Consider the following 23058-nt stretch of genomic DNA (forward strand, 5'->3'; position numbering starts at 1 on the left):
CATTATTTTGCATTTTTGCAACTCTCTTTAATGTTGGTTTAATATAAGACAACTATAGTCTCGTATACGTCTCCAATCTATTGGAATCATATATTATGTAGACTTTGGAAAACTCCATAGTAAACCCATGACAGAATCAGAATTTAAAAAGCCAATAATATCTTAGTATTACTAGTTTTGACCTCATGGACCCTCTGAAAGAGTCCATGAGCATGGGACTCCTGTTCTTTAATAACTGCTGCCCTACTGAATTGGGTACTATGAATAGTACCTAGAACATAGTAATACCTCAATAAAGTATAATTATCATTTAATAAGATTGTTTAAAACAACTTTATGTTCTTTTTCAGGCTATCCCTATAGCAATCTTCCTTGTCTTCTGGAATCCAAAGTACCTAATCACTTTAAGGAAACAAGGCAAAAGTTTTGTTTAATTATGGCTTTTGTGACCTTACTGAATCAAGGAAGGATTTAGATTACTTTTGCCTGTCCCATTTTTTTATGAGACAAAAACACCTGGTTGACAAATCACACAAATGAAAACAAATGCATGGGTCTTTGGGGCTAAAGTATACCACTGACCCGAATGTTTTGATGGTTTAGGCTTTGTAATATTGACCATCAACTCAGCTTCAGAGTTAAATGGGGAGCAGTAAATTTTTAAAATGAGTTTAGTGAGATAAATTCAAATTGCCAAGTTTATATGAGATCAATGAAAAGATGCAATTCACAAATGTTCATGGAAAAGCACAACTCTGGATAGACAGGGTCCTCCATCTGGAGCATTCACTTCCTCAAGACAAGCTGAGTGGAAAACAAACTACATATATCCAAATTGCTGCTTAGTAAATATGAACATAGAACAAGGGGAATTAGTTTATAATGTAATTTTTATTGTATTTACTGTATGGTATTTATTATTCTCCAAAATAGCCTGGCCAAGTGGAGCCCTCATACCAAACTAACATTCTTTCCTGGGCAATGAGTAGATGGGTACTACCAAACGTGACTTCACTTATTTTTCCAAACTTCCACTGGCAATCAAATTCCCTTCTTATTGTAGCAATCATCCTTTAAATATATATATTCCTTCAGTCAAAGCTTATTTTGGTCCAAGATTTTTTTAAAAACATTTATTTATTTGAGAGAGAGAGAGTATGTGTGTGTACACGGGGTAAGAGGGGTAGAGGGAGAGGGAGAGAGAGAATCCTAAGCAGGCTCCATGCCCAGAGCGGAGCCTACACGGGGCTCTATCTCACGACCCTGAGATCATGACACTTAACCGACTGCACCACCAGGGGCCCTTTGGTCCAAAATTTTTAAAACAACTTTGTATTTTTACTGATCTACATGTTGATTTTAGAATTTAACATTTAGATATGAATACTACTTTCAAGTTTAGTGTCATCTCACTATTGCTTCTCAAAATCTAGAACTGCATTAATATTCTCTAATTTTTTCAAAGTTAATACACATGGACAGATCACTGTTTAAAAATTTTAAAGGTCAGTATATAAACAAAACCCAAAATTTAAATATTCTAAAATCTGAATGGTATTTTAAGGGCATTCTAATTTTTATTTTATTACATGAACTTCTAAGCATGACATAAATCCTTTGATGGGATTTCCAAGGACTTTTTAGAATTACACAGGCACAGAAACTTTTCTTTGAAAAAATGTAACAAAACAAACAAAACCACTGGATAGACAAAGGCAAAAACTGAACACCCAGTTAGTAGTTACATCTGCCATTTTACAAGCCATGCAGCTTTGAGCAAGTTGCTTTACCAGTGTATGACTCAGTTTACCTGTATGACAAGAAGATGGAACTGGTTAAATACCTACATTATTCTTCTATTTTCTGATTTTACCTTTTATATTTAAAAGGAAGAGTACTTAGAGTCTACTAAGAAGAGTATTATATGTAAAAAATAAATTGAAATTGCTTTTCAAAATGGGCTTTTCTCTGGTTTACATAACTTAGATTCTCATTAAATCATATAAAACTTATTACAAAGATTGTAATTTATAATAAAAAAGTAGTCAGTAAAAAATAGTTCCCAGAATTTCAAAGATAAAGGGCACTTAAAAACAAAACAAATAGGTTGAAATGTTAACATTCATTAAATCTGGATATTAGTCTGAGTGCTTATTATTTTCTGTTTTTAAGATATAATCACTAGTATAATAAATACAAGAAATCCTGAACATCTTAAAAGAATTGGAAGCAAACATACAAATTTTCTTATAGAAACAATGCTATTATTACTCCAATATTATTGTTTATTTGCTACTGATTTAATTTTATAAACTGGAATGTTCTTACTAAATGCTCTTTACTATAACGGTATTCATCTGTGGACTATAAAATTCATTTACCAAATTGAAATCTTTACCTGGTAAAGCCTGGCATTCTTGTTGTCGCTGATCCCACTGGCAATTCAAGTTTAGTGAACAGCTTTTACAGCTGGTAAGTTTGTTACAAATCTGCTCATTTCTCACATGACATTTGGTGTAGTTTTTCACAGACTAGAAAGTTAAAAGATAAAGCATGTTATTTTTTACCTTTGTATAGCAATAATTCTTAAACTACATTGTATATATAAATCACCAGATGAATTTTAAAGTTCAGATTTCTAACCCCAAATCCAGTTCTACTGAATCAGAATCTCTTCTACTCATTTCTTTAAACTATAGTTGTTGGAACTACAATATGTGTTTATTGGAAAAAATGTACAAATTCGGCAATTTGAAACAGAAACCATCTAATGAAAATCTTTTCTATTGAATCTGATAATAGGCTTCCAACTCAACAAATAAAGCCAATGTAGAGTCATTTCTCTTCATGATCACATGAAAGAATTCTAGTCATAATAAAACGATCTTGCAAACCCCTAGAAATGAAGTAGAAATGGTAAGTAGTAAAAAGTAAAGAGATACTTTATCAAAATCAAATACAATCTAAAAAGATAAATTATTTTCGTGATAACTCTAATTTTATTTCCACAGACACTAAGTAATCATTTTGGTTAATTGACATTACTCCTGTATTTGTCACATTTCCTTTATGGTGGCTGCAAAGAAGCCACAGAAGTCAGACTTTGATCAATCCTACCATACAACATAACCATATGTCAACTAAATTCCAGTATTAAGAGATTAAAGATTAAAGGTCAAAAAAAAAAAAGGAAAAAAATAGGCAACATAGGAACTTTGGTGGGAGTTCCTTATATACATCAAGGTTCAGATATTTCATATGATGTCATCAATATCTATGATAAAAATTTTTGGCTCAATTCTTTCCATGACTCTTGAGGGAAAAAAAAGAACTTAATGCTGAACGCTTAGCCCCACTTCAATCTTCTTTTTTCTCTATAGATACAAATGCTTAACTCAGGCTTCAATTAAGGGAGTTAAATATTTGTTTTCAGTCAATAAAGTTAACAGTTAAAATTTAGTTATACCTATCCCACATATAAAAATGGTTGAAGCAACTTTTAACCTCTTAGATAATTTAAATATTTTTTAATATTTTTTATAAACTACTATATTTTTTATTTTTTTATAAACTACTATACTTTCCCACATAAAATACATTGCAATCACCTCAATTCCAAAGATGTTTATTTCTTTAGAGCAACTTACATATACTATAAGGTAACAGATAAAAAGTAGATAGATACTAATGTTTGTCTTTATTCACCCTAGAAAAATCAGAAAAGATACATTTTTTAAATCTCAATTACTTTGTGACTCTTATTCAATCACCACATTTTCATTCAGAACATGTTTACTTATTGTTACTTTTTCTAATTTGTAGCTTTCTGTCTTCATATAGAATATAAATCTTAGCATTACTCTATGTAATAGAGTATACTCCAAACATTCGTCAGCTAACTGAAAAGGAATAAATTTACTTGAATCATCTGATAAATAGAATAACCCGTAAAAATGACAGGAGAATGGCTAAACAACTTGTTAGGATAAAAGAAAGAAGAACAGTTTTAATGCCAGTCTTTAGACTAACAATGACGTCATTAGAGTCGCCATCCAAATAACTCCACTGCTCTTCATTACAAACAGTAAAGTCGTTTATTGACACTGAATCAGTACAATAGATGAAATTATATTTCAATCCCACACAGGGCCAATTTAATCAATGATGAAAGAAAGCTGACTGTTATTCCGAAACATGGCTGATATTTTTTGGCCTAATGAACCAGGTAAGTAAGCAGGTTATTTGAGCTGTTAGAACACAAAATATGCAACTTGGAGTAAATATGACTAAATAACAAAATAGGGTATCAATGGACATCATTGATATCTCACAGACCTTTCTGTAACCATTAGCGTTTAGTTGAGCTTAATCACCAGACATTCTGATGAAACCATCTAAAAGACATTACATCAAAGTCTAAATTACAAGTGAGTACCATCTGCTCACTTACACCATCTCACCCAGTGCCTTCCTTATTAACACATCATTATAAAAAATAAAATATAGAGTATAAGGTCACTTTATAAAATGAATCCTTGATAGCAATTTATATAAACACAATTTTTGAGGTACGCATATTTTCATTTAGTATAAATGTCTAAACACAATGTCTAAACTCAGGGTTATCCAACAAAGCTTTAAACACAATCTGCTTATAATTGTTATTTAATAACATTATTCATTTTACTCCCTTATTCCCATGCTTTATTTTACTTAACTCCTATTTCCACATTACTCACTAAAATAACCCCCATTAGATAAATATTAATGCAAATATAAAAAAGTAATTCAAATTTTTAAAGCAGAGTCATGTCCTATTAACGTTAAAACTCATATAAAATTAAAGTATATCTGTTATTAAAGCAACTTATATCGCCAGAAAGTATATACCAACACAATATGTATGAAAGCAAAGGTTTCAATCTGATGAGTCAATAACTGAAAATTTTCCTCCATTTTAAGTTTTGAGTATTATTTTAGTACAGAACCATAAAACAAATATTTTGAAATATGACTGTTTACCGAAGAAAATTTTTGATACAATAAAAATTTTTTACTTAGTTTTCAAACTCCCTTTTCTTTACCTTTTACCTCCACATAGTAATTTAAAAAACAAGTACTTTCGGTGATTAATACAAATTCAAAAAAAGAAATAATGTATGTTACATTTAGTTGAAAATATGTAAGCACATCATTTAGTTGTTTAAGCTATTGCTCGGTAAGAGAATGTTTGGTCCTACTACAGTTTTTAATCCTTTTAATGCTATACTTATTAATACTTTCTGAAATTTTTTTCCAATTGTTGACATCTTGAAAACATGAGATATTTTGATACTACCCACTTAAAAGGTTAATTTTGCCGCTCTTAATCCATTTTCATCTGCCATAAATATTAATTTGTAATTTTTTTTAATTGTCTACCTAGAATAAGGTTTCTCAAACTTAACACTTGACATTTTGAGGCAGATACTTGTTTTTTGTGGGACACTTAATGCATTACGGAATGCTAACAGCATCCCTGGCCTCTTCTAGATGCCAGGAGCAGCCCCACAGTTGTGACAACCAAAAAGGTCGACACGCGTTGCCAAATGTCCCTAGGCACAAAGCTGCCTCTGGTTGAGAACCACTGATGGACAGAGATAAAGGGAAACTGCCACTGCCGACCTCAGGTTAAACTTACACACAAAGCATGTAAACAAAACATCAGGCCACACCACTACCGTGCATGTGCATGTCTGACCAGAACCCCATAGAAATCATTCTGATACTTATCTATATAATGTGTCTATCAGCCCAGAAGACTACATTCATAGTTACAGTCATTTTTAAAGGACACGGGAGGAAGTAAAAGTTACTGGAATCTAGACTGACAAAGCTGAGCAAGAAACTGGAGAGAACCTGCAACACAGGGAGGGACTCCCTCCGTATTTTCAGGGTGTCTCGATGTGTAAAGTGCTCTCTGTACGAGGGCACGAGATGGGAAGCTAATGATCGGACCACAGCACCGATGGCCCACGGATACTAACCACGCTGCAGTTGCTGGTTGCGGAGATGCATTTCTTGTCATCACACCACTGGCACCCATTGCTATTGGCAGCACAGCTGGCACAGTCCGCGTATCTGTAACATCCGTCATCAGGAGCAGCTGCGGTACCGGGGGGGGGGGGGCATGAACGCGTCGGGGTGAGAAAGGCAACGTCACGCTTCTTAGTTCACACATTTTTAACATCTGTTTAAGAATCACTGAGACTTTTTACACCATAAATACGACAAACAATATCAAAACAACATCTTCAATATGAAGTTAACTTCATATTGAATTTGCATTGTGTTTGCAGGTTTTGAGACACCTTCTACCCTCATTTTACTTATTCAATCTACCAGCAACCTACTGCCATTTAAAATTTATCCAGTATGGCGGGGGTGGGGGCGGGAAGACTTATAGTTTTTTACTAAAAAAAAGCATTACTACACATCTAAAAGAAACATTAAAACAAATACTCATTGGTTATCATTCTTCATAAAGATATTTAGAGACATCTGAAGCTATCATAGACTAGCAAAACTTGAAAATACATCGTTAATTGTAGCATACAAAAATGCATAAAACCCCCACCCATTTAAAGAAAATTGAAGAATTTTTATCCAAATCATTCACTCATAAATAAATATTTACTAGCAATTTTTCATGTTTGGTTTACTTATTCAATACTTTATAATAAGTATTAAACTAAAACATTAGTCATCAAAATTCTAGAAAATCTTTGAACTCCGAGGTTCGCTTGGCAATATTAAAGAAGGAAAAATCTACCAAATGCAGAATAAATTATTTCATTGTATTTCTTAGAAACACAGTATTTCTTAGAGTATACTTTAAAGCATTTTTTACTTATATAGGAAAATAGTTCATATATATCTATATATGTATATGACTATATTACACATAAAATATTAATATGCATAATATTACATATAGAATTAAAAAGAGAAAACAAAAAATAGCTAATAGAAATAGTAAATTATTAATCACTGCTAAGTTCAAACATTAGAATTCCTAATTAGAGGATTATGAATTTTTAATTTCTAAAGGCTATACTAAGGTAAATCTTATAAGCAAAATGTATTACTACTTCTAGCCACATACAGAAGCTTTATGCCAGAGAGGGAGAAAAAAAGAAAAACTACCTGTTTTAGGAGGGCACTTTGCTCTAAGGATATTATTAGTATGCCCAGATTCCCAAGATTCACAGTGATTTTTATTCCAAATACATTTTATTCCTGGACCAGCATTCTTACAAAGTTCTTCATCTCTGAAAGCCTTGCAATTTGGAGGCTTGTAAACAAGGATATCATTAAGGAGCACACTAGAAAATCCTCCAAATATATACATGGACCTATTAAAAAAAAAAAAAAAAAACAAGAATCTTAAAGAAACAATATTAAGAAAAGCCTAACATATTAGTTTTAAAAATAAGTTTAAACACATTTTATCAAGTTAGTAAACAATTTTTTAGAAATAGAAAATACCTGTACATGGATAAGAAGATACACTTTAGAACAGCTATCTAGAATTACAATTTCTGAATATTGACAATGAGTATAGATATTAGATAGTCTGTGTTTCAGTATTTTACTATCCTCTTATGAAATAAATCAAGAGTAAAATATCAAAAATATCTTCAAAACTTCAATTTGGAAAGAAAAGTCCAGACAATTGTTAAATTAATTCAATTACCAGTGCCAAAGAAGTCTGACATGCCCTAAAAGAGCATAGTTTTTATTTCTAACAATATTATTAATAAGTGGAAAAGATCAGAAAATGCTTCAATATTATCTTTTATTATTTAAAAAGAGAAAGTCAACCAACACAGTATTGCAACAAAGAAGCCTAGAGGTTTTATGTATAAACTCTGAATTTCATTTATACTGTTTTGAAAGCTAACTGATATCAATTACAGTTTCATTGTGGTTAACTTCTACCTGCTTTTAGTATCACTTTGAAGAATTTTTACATAATTAGAATAAAGTGGTGATAAAATAAACTTATAAAAATGTCATTATGAATTATAAATTTAAAGCTAATGAATGAGCTATTGTTTCCTGCCACATTACCAAAATTTGCTATAGAAATAGAAAAATGAGGGCGCTTGGGTGGTTCAGTCAGTTAAGCATCTGCCTTTGGCTCAGGTCATGAACCCAGGGTGCTGGGATCGAGTCCCACTTCAGGCTCCCTGCTCAGCGGGGAGTCTGCTTCTCCCTCTACCTCTCCCCCCTTCTCATGATCTCTCTCTCTCTCTCTCACACTTTCTCTCTCTTTAATAAATAAATAAAATCTTTAAAAAAAAATAGAAAAATGATACTAACTTAAAGGAACAAGGTAACTTAATGATCATCCCATCCAAAATCCCAAGGGATATAAAGATAGTAAAGTCGAGAGGTTAAGGGACTTGTCAAAAATCACATGGTTAATGACAGAACTAAAATGAGAATCTAATTCTTCTCACTTTCCTTGTTCTCCTTGATAGAAATATGGGGCTAGCCTATCTATCATTTCAGTTTGATCTTTTTTAAAGAAGTCATTCATTGTCTGATCTCTACAGAAAGAAAAGAAAGCAGGATGATTTTTTTTTTAAGTATTTTAGTTTTATCTCAGCACTCTGACTGCTCCTCTTTCTCTTAAATATATTTGAACACAAAAGAATGAAGGATATGGTTAACGAACCAAAATGTATTCCATGGTAGACTAGGTATACCCAATGCCATTAAGTACAAATGATAATTTTCAAAAAGAGTAACAGAATATGTGGATAGGATGACTGACAAATGTATGTTTTTTACCCATTAATAACAACTGCAGAGTGTCCAAATCTGTTGACATCTCTATGAAGATTTGGTTTCGGTAATATTTTCCATTCATCACAAGCTAGAAAAAAGAGAACAGCAAAACAAAAAATGAAATAAAACAAATTAAGACAAATACTATAAAACCATCTTTGGTCAAATTAAAGATACATTAAAATTAGGAAGTCTTTCATTAACTTGCCATGACCTACAATTTAGTATCATTACTCAACTGGCATCATTCTTTTTTTTTTTTTTTTAAGATTTTATGTATTTATTTGACAGAGAGAGACACAGCAAGAGAGGGAACACAAGCAGGGGGAGTGGGAAAGGGAGAAACAGGCTCCCCACGGAGCAGAGAGCCTGATGCGGGGCTCGATCCGAGGACCCTGGGATCATGACCTGTGCCAAAGGCAGACACTTAACGACTGAGCCACCCAGGTGCCTCTAATTTTTCATTTTCAACATATGGTAATACCTGCTCAATCAACTTCATTGGATTCTTACAAAGACCATTTTAGATTATGTAGATGAATGCACTTTGGAAGCTTTATAGTACTATACACATGTAAACATACTTCTTTCATGAACTGTAACATGTAAAATTGACCAGACTGTTAATCCTATGTATAGCCCTCTTTCATAGTATTTCCCAAAATGTGATATTCAGAGCATTGGCTCTTAGAAATGTTAATGTGAAAAGTATGACATGAAAAGTGCTTCTGCGGATAAAATATTGGGAGCACTGGGTTAGATATAGTTAGGCTTCTATACGTCTGTACTCTCTCTTTTGAGAGTATTTAGTAGGCAGATATATTTTGTGAACTAAGGAGAGAGATAGGAATAACCTCTTTTGGAGGGATTTGTGTTCTTTGGAATAGACTTTAGGAGATACAATTCAAGATGTATTTTATTGCTGTTTCTAATTTCATTTTCTAAACTATGATTTTGGTTTTTGTAATTTCTTTGATCTTCATTAGTAATGATATTGAATTAAAACCAAATTATTATTTTATTACTATCGTTATAATTACATAAATGGGAAAACAGTAATTTATTACAACTTTAACTTTTACAACTAACTGTATTTTAGATTATTTTCTTGTTCCCAAAGGGCTTCTAAACTACCTAAAAATAAAATTTGTTTTTAAAATCTTGTTACTTCCCTGTGTTTTTATTAAATACCACTGCCTTCTTTAGATATGGCATGTTTAAGAAGATGAAATTTAAAACACTGTCCTGAGAATGTCCCTAGTTACTGAAAATTGAATCACTTGTCATCTCAAAATCTATGTTAGTATACGTGTCAATTTTGAGGCTAGGTTATATTGAAATGATACACGGTTTTCTTTTCTTTTCTTATGTTAATCACCATACATTACATCATTAGTTTTTGATGTAGTGTTCCATGATTCGTTGTTTGCGTGTAACACCCAGTGCTCCATTCAATACGTACCCTCTTTAATACCCAGTTTTCTATTACCATTTTTCTTTCCATATTTTTTATATAGCTCATGAATTATTTAGGTTTTTTATTTTTTCTAGATTTTTGCAACTGAAGTACATTCTCTTTTACATAAAATGAACTCTATTATTTTGAAGTATCAGATCATTAAAATGATTTAAATATTTTATTTCAGTGATTCCATTTTTAAGCATTATTTCACTGAATATTAAATATTCCATTTAATTTCATAAGCATGCATGTAAAATTTGGTTTAGTAATTTAATTTTCTAACAGGTTTGCCCAGTATTGGCGTTCATGCAGTTTACTATATGAGCCTTGATTTATTTAATAAAGATATTTATTTAATAAAGATAATAAAGATATGAGCCTTGATTTATTTAATAAAGATATGTTGGAATTATCCTCCAACATAAACTATACACCTATATTTTTTTTCATTTTCATTATTCTCATATACTTACATTTATTTGTGGGAATTTTATGCAGAAGTTATTTTTATTTTAGGAATGATGCCAGTTGAGGGGCGCCTGGGTGGTTCAGTTGTTAAGCGTCTGCCTTCGGCTCAGGTCATGATCCCAGGGTTCTGGGTTCGAGCCCCACATCGGGCTCTCTGCTCAGCGGGGAGCCTGCTTCTCCCTCTCCCACTCCCCCCCTGCTTATGTTCCCTCTCTCGCTGTGTGTCTGTCAAATAAATAAATAAAATCTTAAAAAAAAAAAATGAAGACAAACAGAAACGTTGTTTGCAGCTCAAGTCAGAGGCAATGCAGCTTGCCTTTTCACCTTCTTATTTTTAGATATTTTTAAACATATATAGTTCAGTGTATCACTTCTCATTTATTAATAGTATTTAAATAATAAGTATTTAAGGGGCGCTTGGGTGGCTCAGTCAGTTAAGTGGCTGCCTTCACTCAGGTCATGATCCCAGGGTCCTGGGATAGAGGCCCGCATCGGGCTCCCTGCTCAGCGGGGAGCCTGCTTCTCTCTCTCCCTCTGCTGCACCCCCTGCTTGTGCTCTCTCTGTCTCTGTCTCTCTCCCTCTCTCTCTGTCAAATAAATAAGTAAAATCTTTAAAAAAAAAAAAAGAAAGAAAATGAAAAATTAGATCTAGGAGAAGTTAAGCAATTTGCTTAGGGCTCATTTGATTACCTTTGTTTTTCTATAAATTATGTTTATAAATATTTGATATTTAAAAGTATATGTGTAGCAGACTCTGAGAGATTACTCCCATGTGGAGAGAAAGGGTGACCTGTAAAAGACACAGGCTTTGAAAAAGAAAGAGATGGAAATGTTAGAGACAGTAAATAAGTTAGGGCAGATAGATTTCAATCATTCCACCCAACCCCAACACACACAAACACACACACAGACACACACAGGGCCAGTGATTTACAAACTGTGTTGTTTGTAGTATTCCAACAACAGAATTAGAAACCTGAATATGCTTCAAAGAAATGAAACAGAAAAAAGTCAGATGAAAGAGTAAGACTGCCAGATAACAATTTGTTACAAAAATCTCCAAAGAAGAATCTTTAAGATCATTTGGGGGCAATCTGGAGTCCAGAAAAGAAAGTGACCCAACAATCTGAGCTAACCTAGGACTAAAAGGTAAGTAATTTGGCCCAGCATCCAACACAAACCAGGCAGAAGGAAAGCAGATTTTCCAAATGAGAACCATAGAAATGTTCAGAAAAACTAAGGAGTTGGAAAAAAAGAGAGCTAAGAATAAAGACAAGCATTAACTAAAAATGTGGCTTCCTGAAGATTTTTCTAACTCCATAAGCCAATTTCTCTTGGTAAATGATGAAATTTTTTCAGCGCACAGAACAGCCTCAAAAATGGCATTACAAACACCTATGTACCACTAACCAGATCTGTCAAACCTAGTACTTGACCATGTTTACTACAGATTTTTTAAAGAAATGACTTATTACAGCTGTAACTTAGGCTCCCTGTGTACTCCCATTCCAATTCAAGCTTCTTTAGTTCTTCCTTCTTTGGATGCAACTACTATTCTGTATTTGCTTATCAATGTTTCTATATATATGATACATATATAGTAATTTTTGTAGGCGGGAAAGCTTTGTATTAATAGAAATGTTTATTATATTATACAATATGGATCCCTCTGAAACTTGTTTAATTTCAACCCATTAGTTTTTGCTTTTTGTTCTCTTCATTTTAACCATTTTTATGTGTGCAGTTCAATGACATTAAGTACGTTCACGTTTTGGAAACATCACAACCATCCATCTCAGCACTTTCTTATTTTGCAAAACTGAAACTCTGTACCTGTTAAACAATAATTCCCCATTCCCCTCTCTCCCAGCCCCTGCCAATCACCATTTTACTTTTCTGTCTATAAATTTGACTATTTTAAGTACCTCGGATGAATGAAATCACATTATTAGTCCTTTAGTCTTTGACTTATTTCCCTTACCAAGTCTTTAAGGCTCATCCATGTTGTACCATGTGTCAGAATTCCACCCTTTTTAAGCCTGAACAATATTCCATTGTACATATATACCCCATTTTGTTTACTAATTCATCCATCAATGGACACCTGGGTTGCTTCTAATTTTGGCTAATGTGAATAATGCTGCTATGAACATGGGGACACAAATATCTATTCTTGTACCTGCTTTCAATTCTTTTGGGTATATACCCGAAGTGGAATTGCTGGATTATATGGTTAAGTATTGTTTAAATTTTTGAGGAACATCCATACTCTTTTCCATTGCAGCTGTACCATTTTACTTGATTCCATCAAGGAGTGCACAAGGGTTCCAGTTTCTCTACATCCTTACTTACACTTGTTATTTTCTATTTCCTGATAATATCCATCCTAATGGATGTGAAGTAGTATCTCAATGTGGTTTTGATCTGCATTTTCCAAATGATTTGTCATGTTGAGCATCTTTTTGTGTCCTTATTGGCCATTTATGTATCTTCTTTGGAGAAATGTCTATTAAACAACCCATTTAGACTTATTCACATATGTGGTGCTATGTTTTCATTTTAATCATGTTACAGCATTCCATATTATGATTTTACCAAAACACATCTATCCTTTTAAAGGTCATTTAGACTTTTTTAAGGTTTTTCCTAACACAAGTCATGTTGGTTTGTTCACTGTTACACACATCTTCTTTTGCAAGTTTTGAGAGTTTCTCCAGGTGGATTTCTAAAAGGAAAATTACTAGGTTTAATGAAAGACACAAGTTCAATTTTACTAGATTTCACCAATTTGCTCCCCGAAGTAGTTGCACTGACTTAAATTCACACTAGCCATGCATGACGGCTCTTATTTCGCATCCTCTCCGTTATGTAGCTCTCTCAGACTTTTAAATTTTTACCAATCCGATGAATGTTGTTTTGTTTTGTTTTTTTCTAGTTACTGGTAACCTTGCCCATTTTTCTATTTGATTTTTGTTTTTTGTCTTTTTTAACAAAGATTTTATTTTTTTATTTTATTTTTTTTTTAAGATTTTATTTATTTTTTGACAGAGAGAGAGACAGCGAGAGAGGGAACACAAGCAGGGGGAGTGGGAGAGGGAGAAGCAAGCTTCCGGCTGAGCAAGGAGCCCGATGTGGGGCTCGATCCCAGGACCCTGGGATCATGACCTGAGCTGAAGGCAGACACTTAACGACTGAGCCACCCAGGTGCCCCAAAGATTTTATTTTTAAGTAATCACTACACCCAATGTGGGGCTCGAACTTACAACCCCGAGTGCTCTTCTGACTGAACCAGCCAGGTGCCCCCAGAATTTTAGTTTTTTGATAATTTTAAGAAATCTTTATTAAATGTCCTAAATATCAATCCTTTGCTAATTATATGCATTAACATATATTCTCCTATGCTGTGATTTGCCTTTTCATGTAGTTTATGGAGTATTATTTTACAAAAGTTTGTACAGAAACCTGATCAAACATCATTTTCTTCATGACTTATTCTTTTTATTCTTAACTCAAGATTTTAAAGATAATCTCCAATATTCTTCTAAAGGATGGCTTTAACCATTTTGATCTTCAATCCATTTGGAACTTATTTTTGCATCTATTCCAGGGATCTAATTTAATTTTTCCCATATATAATATTTCCCAGATCTTTCTGTGTATTACCATATACAAATCTTCCCAGGACCATTATTTTAATATTTATGCCTGACCCACGAATTTGTGCCTCACTTGGTTTCTGTACTGCTTTGGTATGTTCTTACTTCGCTTGTTTTTAACCAAAGATATGTATGTGCAAAGTTTAGAAGTCAAATTATCCCACAAGATTTATCACAAAAAAACTCTCCTGCTCCCTATCATCCCAATGCTTACTCCTGAATCACAGAGGTAAGCACTTTGAATTCTAAAATAAAAAACTAGAAGAAGCTTGTTTTTGTATTTATCTCCTTATTGTAAATGGCATACTTAGTTCTTAGGTTCAGATAATATCTCTGACTTTCTCTTTAAAAGATGAAGATTTGGGGCGCCTGCGTGGCTCAGTCCTTAAGCGTCTGCCTTTGGCTCAGGTCATGATCCCAGGGTCCTGGGATCAAGCCCCACATGGGGCTCCTTGCTCAGCAGGAAGCCTGCTTCTCCCTCTCCCACTCCCCCTGCTTGTGTTCCCTCTCTCACTGTGTCTTTCTCTGTCAAATAAATAAATAAAATCTTTTTTTAAAATAAATAAATAAATAATAAAAGATGAAGATTTAACTCTTATGCAGACATACACATACAACTTCCCTTCCTTCCATCCTCCTCATGTACTTATAATTTTGTTCAGGCCAATATGCAGTATTTACTATATATTATTCTATATACAGATGAGCCACATAGCATATTATAATTCTTTTTATCCTTGAACAAATTTTTATTTTCCCAGCAAATCATTTTTTTTTTTTTGCTTAGGTTTCTACAGAGCAGCTGTTAATTCATCCCTGACTCTTTACCAAATGTATACACCTTTTTGCAGTATTTTCTAACATATCAAGCTATCCAGCAGTTTCATTTACTTCTTGAAGACATCCCTACTAAAACTCCATCTTTCTTCTGCAATACAAACTTGTCTCTAGACCTGCTGCAGCATCCTAAGGATTCTCTGCACATCTCCTATTATTTACTCTATTTCTTGGATTTTAATTTTTATCAATTTGTATTTGTTTATGTAATCAAATATATCAGTAGGAGACATAATTCTACAGCTGCCAGAGAGAGTGTACATTAGAAGTAAATTTTTGAGAGGTTGCAATTCTGAAAGTGACTATTCCACTTTATATGATTATTTGATTGGGCTTAGAACTCTAACTTTGAAAACATTTTCAGATATTGAAGGTATTACTCTGCAATCTTCTGGCTCCTGGTTTTGCTTTTGCAAGGTCCTATCCTATTTCTTTTCTCTATATATAAGCTCTTAGGGTCTTCTTTCTATCTCCACTTTTCATGATGGATTTTGCTACGAGTCTCTTCTGGGGCTTAGTGAAATCTTTTATTCTGAAAATTCATGTACTTCAAGCCCAGATATTTTTCTTGAATTATTCATTTGATAATTTCTTCCTCATCTAAAATTTTCTGTTCTTTTTTTTGGCCACTCCTATTACTCAGACAGCAAATTTTCTGGAATAATCATCTAAATTTCATACCTTTTATCCTATTTTACATCTGTCCTTTGTTCATAATACTTTTGGAACATATTCTTCATTATATCTTAAAATCTATTAATTTGTTATCTTAATTTTAATTTCAAAAGCCCCATTTTTTTGTTTTCTGAATGATCTATTTTTTAAAAGTCACATTTTTACTTCATAAATGTAACATCTTCTGTCCATAAAGATTGAAGTTATAATCTTCTTCCAGTATTACCTCAATTTCCTTTGATTTCTTATTTTTTCCTATTTGTTTGATATTTTCATCAGATTTAGTGGCTTTTTGTGAATGTCTATGATAACTAGCTGCCCTTTCAAATTTAAGACTGAAGAACAACAAAACTGTTTAGAAATTCTGTGCTTGGCCAAGACATGTTGTTGACTGTTGGAATACTTTGTTTTTTGAAATATAACTGATATACAACACTGTATAAGTTTAAGGTGTACAACATGACTTGACATATATATATGTATATGTATATATATATATATGTATATACACACACACACATATATATTTAGTGAAAGATTAAACACAATTAGTTTACTTAACACCAAAAGGAAAAAAAGAAAAAAAATGGTTTTTTTCCTTGTTATAAGAATTCTTAAGATTTATTCTCTTAATAACTTTCATATATACTATATGGCAGTGTGGGGATTTTGATCAGTTGGGACCATTTTAGTTGAAGACCTCCAAATATTAGTTTTTGCACACTCCTTCTCTTGGGCCGGTCAGATTCTTTGAGGTAAATCCTCCAATCTCCTGCCTAGAAGCTATAAACCTGGGTAACAGTATTCTGGACCTAAGTAGAAGAAAAAAGCTAGAGGTTTCATTCATAAGTATGTATACTTTCACCTAAGCCCACTGTTTCCAAAATTGTACTGACACCCTCAACCATGCTCAGGTACCTGGATCAACATCCACAGAGAGTAAACCTCTGTCTTCCAGCACAAGTTGAAGAAGGGGATTTAGGGATTTAACAGCTAATTGTATAGGTTTTTAATCAAACTTTCTGTTTCAGGCCCACAAGCACACCCCATTTTCAGAAATACTTGAAAACTCTAAATAAATAAATAAATAAATAAAAGCACATGAGAGAAATGGAAAGAATACTGGGAGTGTGACATCCATACAGTGAAATAGTGGGATTTAACTGATCAGACCACATATCTACTGATCAAATCACACAGCTAACATAAGTAAGCAAGTCTCATAAACTCAAAAGCATGGAGTTTCCAAATTTATCCATTGAGTTTATTCCTATTAAGGTAATAGTTGTTTGCACATTTAAAAACTGAACATCTCAGGAGTGCCTGGGTGGCTCAGTCGGTTAAGTGTCTGCCTTTGGATCAGGTCATGATCCCAGAGTCCTGGGATCGAGTCCTGCATCAGTCTCCTTGCTCAGTGGGGAACCTGCTTCTCCATCTCCCTCTGCTGCTCCCCCTGCTTGTGCTCGCTCCTGCACTCTCTCTCTCTCTCAAATAAATAAATAAAATCTTAAAAAAAATAAAAACTGAACATGTCAATTTAGTAACAATGCTAAAGATCAGGGAGTTGTCTTCTGAATGTTCTCCAAAACATTTTTTTTTTCATAATAGTGAATCTTGAAAAATAGAACCAAGACTAAAACATTAATTAACTTGGGTGTTTTAATCTAAAGAAAGGAAAACTGAGAATTCATCAACTGCTCTTAACTAAGAAGAGGAAAAAATATGTGAAATTTGGGTTAACAGATTTAGATAAGACTGAGGAAAAAGGACATCACTATTTAAGTAATTCAAATTAGATGTAATGAAGATCCAATGACACAACAACATTATGGATATAAAACTGAATGAGACTGGAATTCCTGCCCTGAAGGAATAACAATAGAATGTGGTAAGTATTAAGAGAGATATATAAAGAGTGCTATGGGAGTCTCCCTCCAAAAAAAAAGGAAAGCACATAGTTGCTTCTAAAAGTTAAATGTTTTTTTAAATTACTGTATTATATAAGATTAACTGAAGGATACATAAAGCCTCACAGTCTTTTTAAATGGGTAAAATTTCCTAAGATAAGTTGTCATAACCTTTTACCCAGTAAAAACAATATGTTAATTGCTTATCAATGTTATGTAGTATTTAATTCTGAAAACAACTTTGGGGAGTAAATATTTTTGTTACGGTGTTATAGATAAGGAAACAGTATTTAGAGGTTTGATCACTTCCTTAAGGTCATTAAATGGTGGAGTCCACATTCAGAACCAGATCTTCTTAATTACTACATTATACTGCCTCACTATGTCACCAAAATACCCTTTTCAACATAAACAGTAATGTCATGAAAGTAAAAATATATATGTATATATATATTTTAAAGTACACAAGTCCCTGCAGAGAAACAGTACAGTACACTATTAATATTTTAATTATACATGAGAATGATTAATTCAGACCGATAATAATACAACACAATTCTACTTGTAGAAGCTGGTTGCCTTTTAACATATGTGGTGGTAGGAGGTGAAGGCTTTATTACTATCTGCAAGACATCACCTTCAATTATACTAAGAGTTTACAAAGAATTACAAACAACATTTGTTATATATATTGGTGTTATTTAACAGATATTCCAGTTCTCTTCCTTCAAGCCCATGGTAAAATTAAACTCCCACACTTCCTAGAAGTTGGACGTGATAATATGACTTGTTTCTTTTTTTTTTTTTAAAGACTTTATTTATTTATTTGACAGAGCGAGAGAGCACAAGCAGAGGGAACAGTAGAGGGAGAGGGAGAAGCAGGCTCCCCGCCAAGCAGGGAGACTGATGCGGGGCTCAATCCCAGAAACCTGGGATCATGATCTGACCTGAAAGCAGACACTTAACCATCTGAGCCACCCAGGCGCCCCCAATATGACTTGTTTCTGCCAACAAAATGCAAGTTAAAGTGACACTTCTATTTCTAGATGGAACCACTGAATTACCAATGAAAGACAATTCAATTCATCTTGGGTCCCTAAGTGATGACAATAAGCTAATCTGCCTTGCCTCCAACATTAGACATGTAGCATGAGTGAGAAATTAACCATAATTGGTCTTAATCCTCTGAAACTTGGAGATTTACAGTGGACATGGATATGTGCTGCCCAGACCTCATTCAAGGAAGGAACTTTTGTCTCTGTTGCTGGGAGAGGTGTCGGTGAGCAATCATCAGCTGCAAACTACTTCAGCAAGTTCCTCAGTATCTTTGGGCCACTTCACCAAGGCCACAACTTTTTAAGGATGACCCACATGCAATTGCTGATCAACGTGGGGTTTTAAAGGTCCTGTCACTTCGACCCAACATACCAACCATTTTACCTCCAGAGATCCTTGTGTGGTTGACTAAGGTTATCTATCCAGCATCACAACTCAACTTTTCCTTTTGTCAAATCCTGCTTTCTCCCCCTACCTCTTCCAAAGGCATTGATCTTAAGGGTACTCTCAATGAACATCATAAACACTAAACTCTATCTCAGAGTCTACTTCCATGAGAACCCAAACTATGATAGCTGGTACCAGGAGTGATACAAGAAAAGCAGGAAATAAGATGGAGTTTGTGAGCTGAATCATATACTACTAAGCTAGCAATGAAGAACCTATCATTGGTGGTAGGTATAACAAAGAAAGCCCCTGGCACAAGATGTCATCAACTATTAAAACTTATACCAGTGGTAAATTAGAAATGTATGCCAAAGAAAGGGAATATTCTAGCAGATGTGAAGTATCAGATGTTTGATAATAGTAACTACCAGTACACTAAAATTGCGTATCTACTGCTTAGCCCCACTGAGCTCTAGAAAAAAGATAATGAGGAATGCCTGGGTGGCTCAGTTGACTACGTGTCCAACTCTTGATCTCAGCTCAGGCCGTGATCTTCGGATTGTGGGATCGAGTCCTGCTTTGCACTCAGCGAGGAGTCTGCTTGAAATTCTCACCCTCTGCCCCTCTCCCCACTCTCCCTCTCACTCTCAAATAAGTAAGATCTTTTAAAAAAAATAAAATAAATAGGGCGCCTGGGTGGCTCAGTTGGTTAAGCATCTGCTTTCAGCTCAAGTCATGATTCCAGGGTCCTGGGATACTGTAAGACCTAGAGAGCAAATATTGGCAGAAGTTGGGGGAGTACACATTGTACTAGATAATAAAGGGAGATTGATCCAAGTGGCACCAGAACCTTATATTGGATTAGGGAGAGTTTAATGACTTAAAAGCACTCTCCCAAGATGCAGAATTTATGCCCTAACAAGGACCCCAGGAGATGGTGTGAGCTCACTATTAAAATGACTCCTATTTACAGCAAAGGGAACAATCAACAAAATGAAAAGGCAACCTACAGAATGGTAGAAAATATCTGCAAATCATATATCTCATAAGGGTTTAATATACAAAAATGTAAAGAATTGACACAACTCAACAGCAAAAACAAAACAAAAAAATAATCCAATTAAAAAATGGATAGAGGAGGGCGCCTGGGTGGCTCAGTTGGTTAAGCGACTGCCTTCGGCTCAAGTCATGATCCTGGAGTCCCGGGATCGAGTCCCATATCGGGCTCCTTGCTCAGCAGGGGGTCTGCTTCTCCCTCTGACCCTCCCCCCTCTCATGTGCTCTCTCTCTCTCATTCTCTCTCTCAAATAAATAAATAAAAAATCTTAAAAAAAAAATAAAAAATGGATAGAGGAAATGAAGAGGTATTTTTCTGAAGAAGACATCTAAATGGACAACAAGTACAAGAAAAGGTATTCAGGGGTGCCTGGGAGGCTCAGTCGGTTAAGTGTCTGCTTTCAACTCAGGTCATGATCCCAGGGTCCTGGGATCAAGCCCCGCATTAGTCTCTCTGCTTAGCAAGGACTCCCTCCTTGTGCTCTCTCTCTCTCTCTCTCTCTGTGTCAAATAAATAAATAAATAAATAAATAAATAAATAAAAACAAAAAAGGTGTTCAATATCACTAGTTATCAGGGAAAAGCAAATCAAAACCACAATAAGCTATCACCTCACACATGTGGCTAACATCAAAAAGAAAAGAGATATTATGTGACATGATATGCAGTGAACCCTGTGCACTGTTGGTGGGGATGTAAATTGGTTCAGTCACTGTCCCTCAAACAGGAAGGTTCCTCAAAATATTAAAAAGCAAACTACCATATAGGATCCAGCAATCCCACTTCTGGGTATATACCCAAAGAAAATGAAAACAGGATATCAAAGAGATATCTGCACTCCCATGTTCACTGCAGCATTATTCACAGAAGCCAAGATATGGAAACAGCCAAAGTGTTCGTCAATGGATGAATGGATAAAGATGTGACATATATACATATATATGTATATGTATTATATATATTTATATATGTATATATACGTGTATGTGTATACATATACATACACAATGGAATATTATTCAGCTGTAAGAAAGAAATCCTGCCATTTAAGAAAACATGGATGGACTTGGGGGTATTACACTAAGTGAAGTAAGTCAGATAAAGAAAGATAAATACTACACAGTATTTGTCTTTATATGTGGAATCTAAAAAAAAAAAAAAAGAAGAAGTCAAGCTCAATAGAAACATAGAAACAGTTAAAAAAATGTTTGCCAAGGACTGAGAATAGGGGAAATAAGGAGAGGTTGGCAAAAGGATACAAACTTTCAGTTATAAAATGAACCAGGTATGAGGATTTAATGTATAACATGGTTACTGTAGTTGATAACACAGTATTATATAATTGAAATTTGCTGAATGAGTAGAACTTAATCTAGAAAAAACATCAAATTAAAAAAAGGAAATATATGTGATCTTATGGATGCATTAACTATACTGGGGGAATCTATCACAATGTATACATATACCAAATCATCACAATGTACATGTTATAGATCTTTTTTTTTTTTAAGATTTTATTTATTTATTTGACAGAGAGAGACCCAGCGAGAGAGGGAATACAAGCAGGGGGAGTGGGAGAGGGAGAAGCAGGCTCCCCACGGAGCAGGGAGCCCGATGCGGGACTCGATCCCAGGACCCTGGGATCATGACCTGAGCCGAAGGCAGATGCTTAATGACTGAGCCACCCAGGCACCCCTACGTGTCATATATCTTATAATTTTATTTGCCAGTTATACCTCAATAAAGCTAAAAAAGAAAAAGAAGACACCTAGAAACATAAAAATACAGCCCATGCTAAGTAAAGTCAAAATGTTAGAACTGCCATAGCAAAGAATAAAGGCAGGGGTAAAAAGTCTAGAAATACAGGCAGTCTGGAGTGGATATACTAATGTAACACCAGAAAACCTACCAGGTCATTCATTGTATCTGTGGAAAGGGCCAGAGGGTATGCCATTTACCAAAGCCAAGAAGAACGGGATAGAGAAGGGGCACTAGAATCAATAAGAATGTGCTGGCTCTCCTCCACAGGCCAAAGCTGATGGAAGGAGAAATCGTAACAGAACAAGCTCAATGACGGAGACAACAGGACAATACAGCCCAACTGGTGACACTTAACCATCAGAATCCAATCCAAGTAGTGGGCAAAATTTATAATATGCAGCAAGCCTGGAGTGTCAGTCAAGGAGACTAGCCTATTAAAAATTATAGAGATGTTTAACAGACCACAGCACACCTAGAAGCAAAACAGGCAGCCAACAAGAGCACTACTACCTAACTTACATCATCAGAAGAAATCAAGGACAGATGATCAGGAGGCTGATGGTAGATGCTGCAATAAAAAGTCACAATTTATTGCTCAATTTCTAGAATTGAGCCATTTTTGAAGTCCATATTTGATACATTTAAAATTCTGATGCCTTGGAGGAATGACCCTGCAATACCACAGTAAGTATACATGGTAATAATTCCCCTATTTCTTTATCAAAGTCACCCATGGTCATTTAATTGCATAACTCTAACCTAGGGGAAAAAGCAGCAAAAACATTTCAAGTACAGTTGGACACAGGTCTGAGTTAGCACTGACACCCACAGATATAAAGTGTCATCATGGCCTCTCTTTATAGGAGGGATATATGGCAATGAGGTAATTAATGACATCCTGGCCAACGTCCTGTTCAAAATGAGCCACTGGGTCTGCAGACCTATGCAGTGGTCATGC

At 34.3% G+C, this 23058-nt stretch overlaps 1 protein-coding gene across 2 annotated transcripts in view; it reads right to left on the bottom strand.

The window, feature by feature from the left end:
• Nucleotides 1-23058, bottom strand: part of LOC102732683 (attractin-like protein 1) — a 163470-nt gene that overhangs the window by 66866 nt on the left and 73546 nt on the right. For both annotated transcript variants that reach the window (XM_081823458.1, XM_081823459.1), the window contains exons 6-9: nucleotides 8839-8923; nucleotides 7186-7394; nucleotides 6027-6145; nucleotides 2399-2531 (exon numbers count right to left, since the gene is read on the bottom strand). In XM_081823458.1, coding sequence (XP_081679584.1) covers nucleotides 2399-2531; nucleotides 6027-6145; nucleotides 7186-7394; nucleotides 8839-8923 — 546 coding nt within the window. The remainder of the gene's footprint in view (nucleotides 1-2398; nucleotides 2532-6026; nucleotides 6146-7185; nucleotides 7395-8838; nucleotides 8924-23058) is intronic.

Source organism: Leptonychotes weddellii, chromosome 6 (assembly GCF_054177405.1).
Source record: "Leptonychotes weddellii isolate Sample4059 chromosome 6, ASM5417740v2, whole genome shotgun sequence".
Lineage (NCBI taxonomy): Eukaryota > Metazoa > Chordata > Mammalia > Carnivora > Phocidae > Leptonychotes > Leptonychotes weddellii.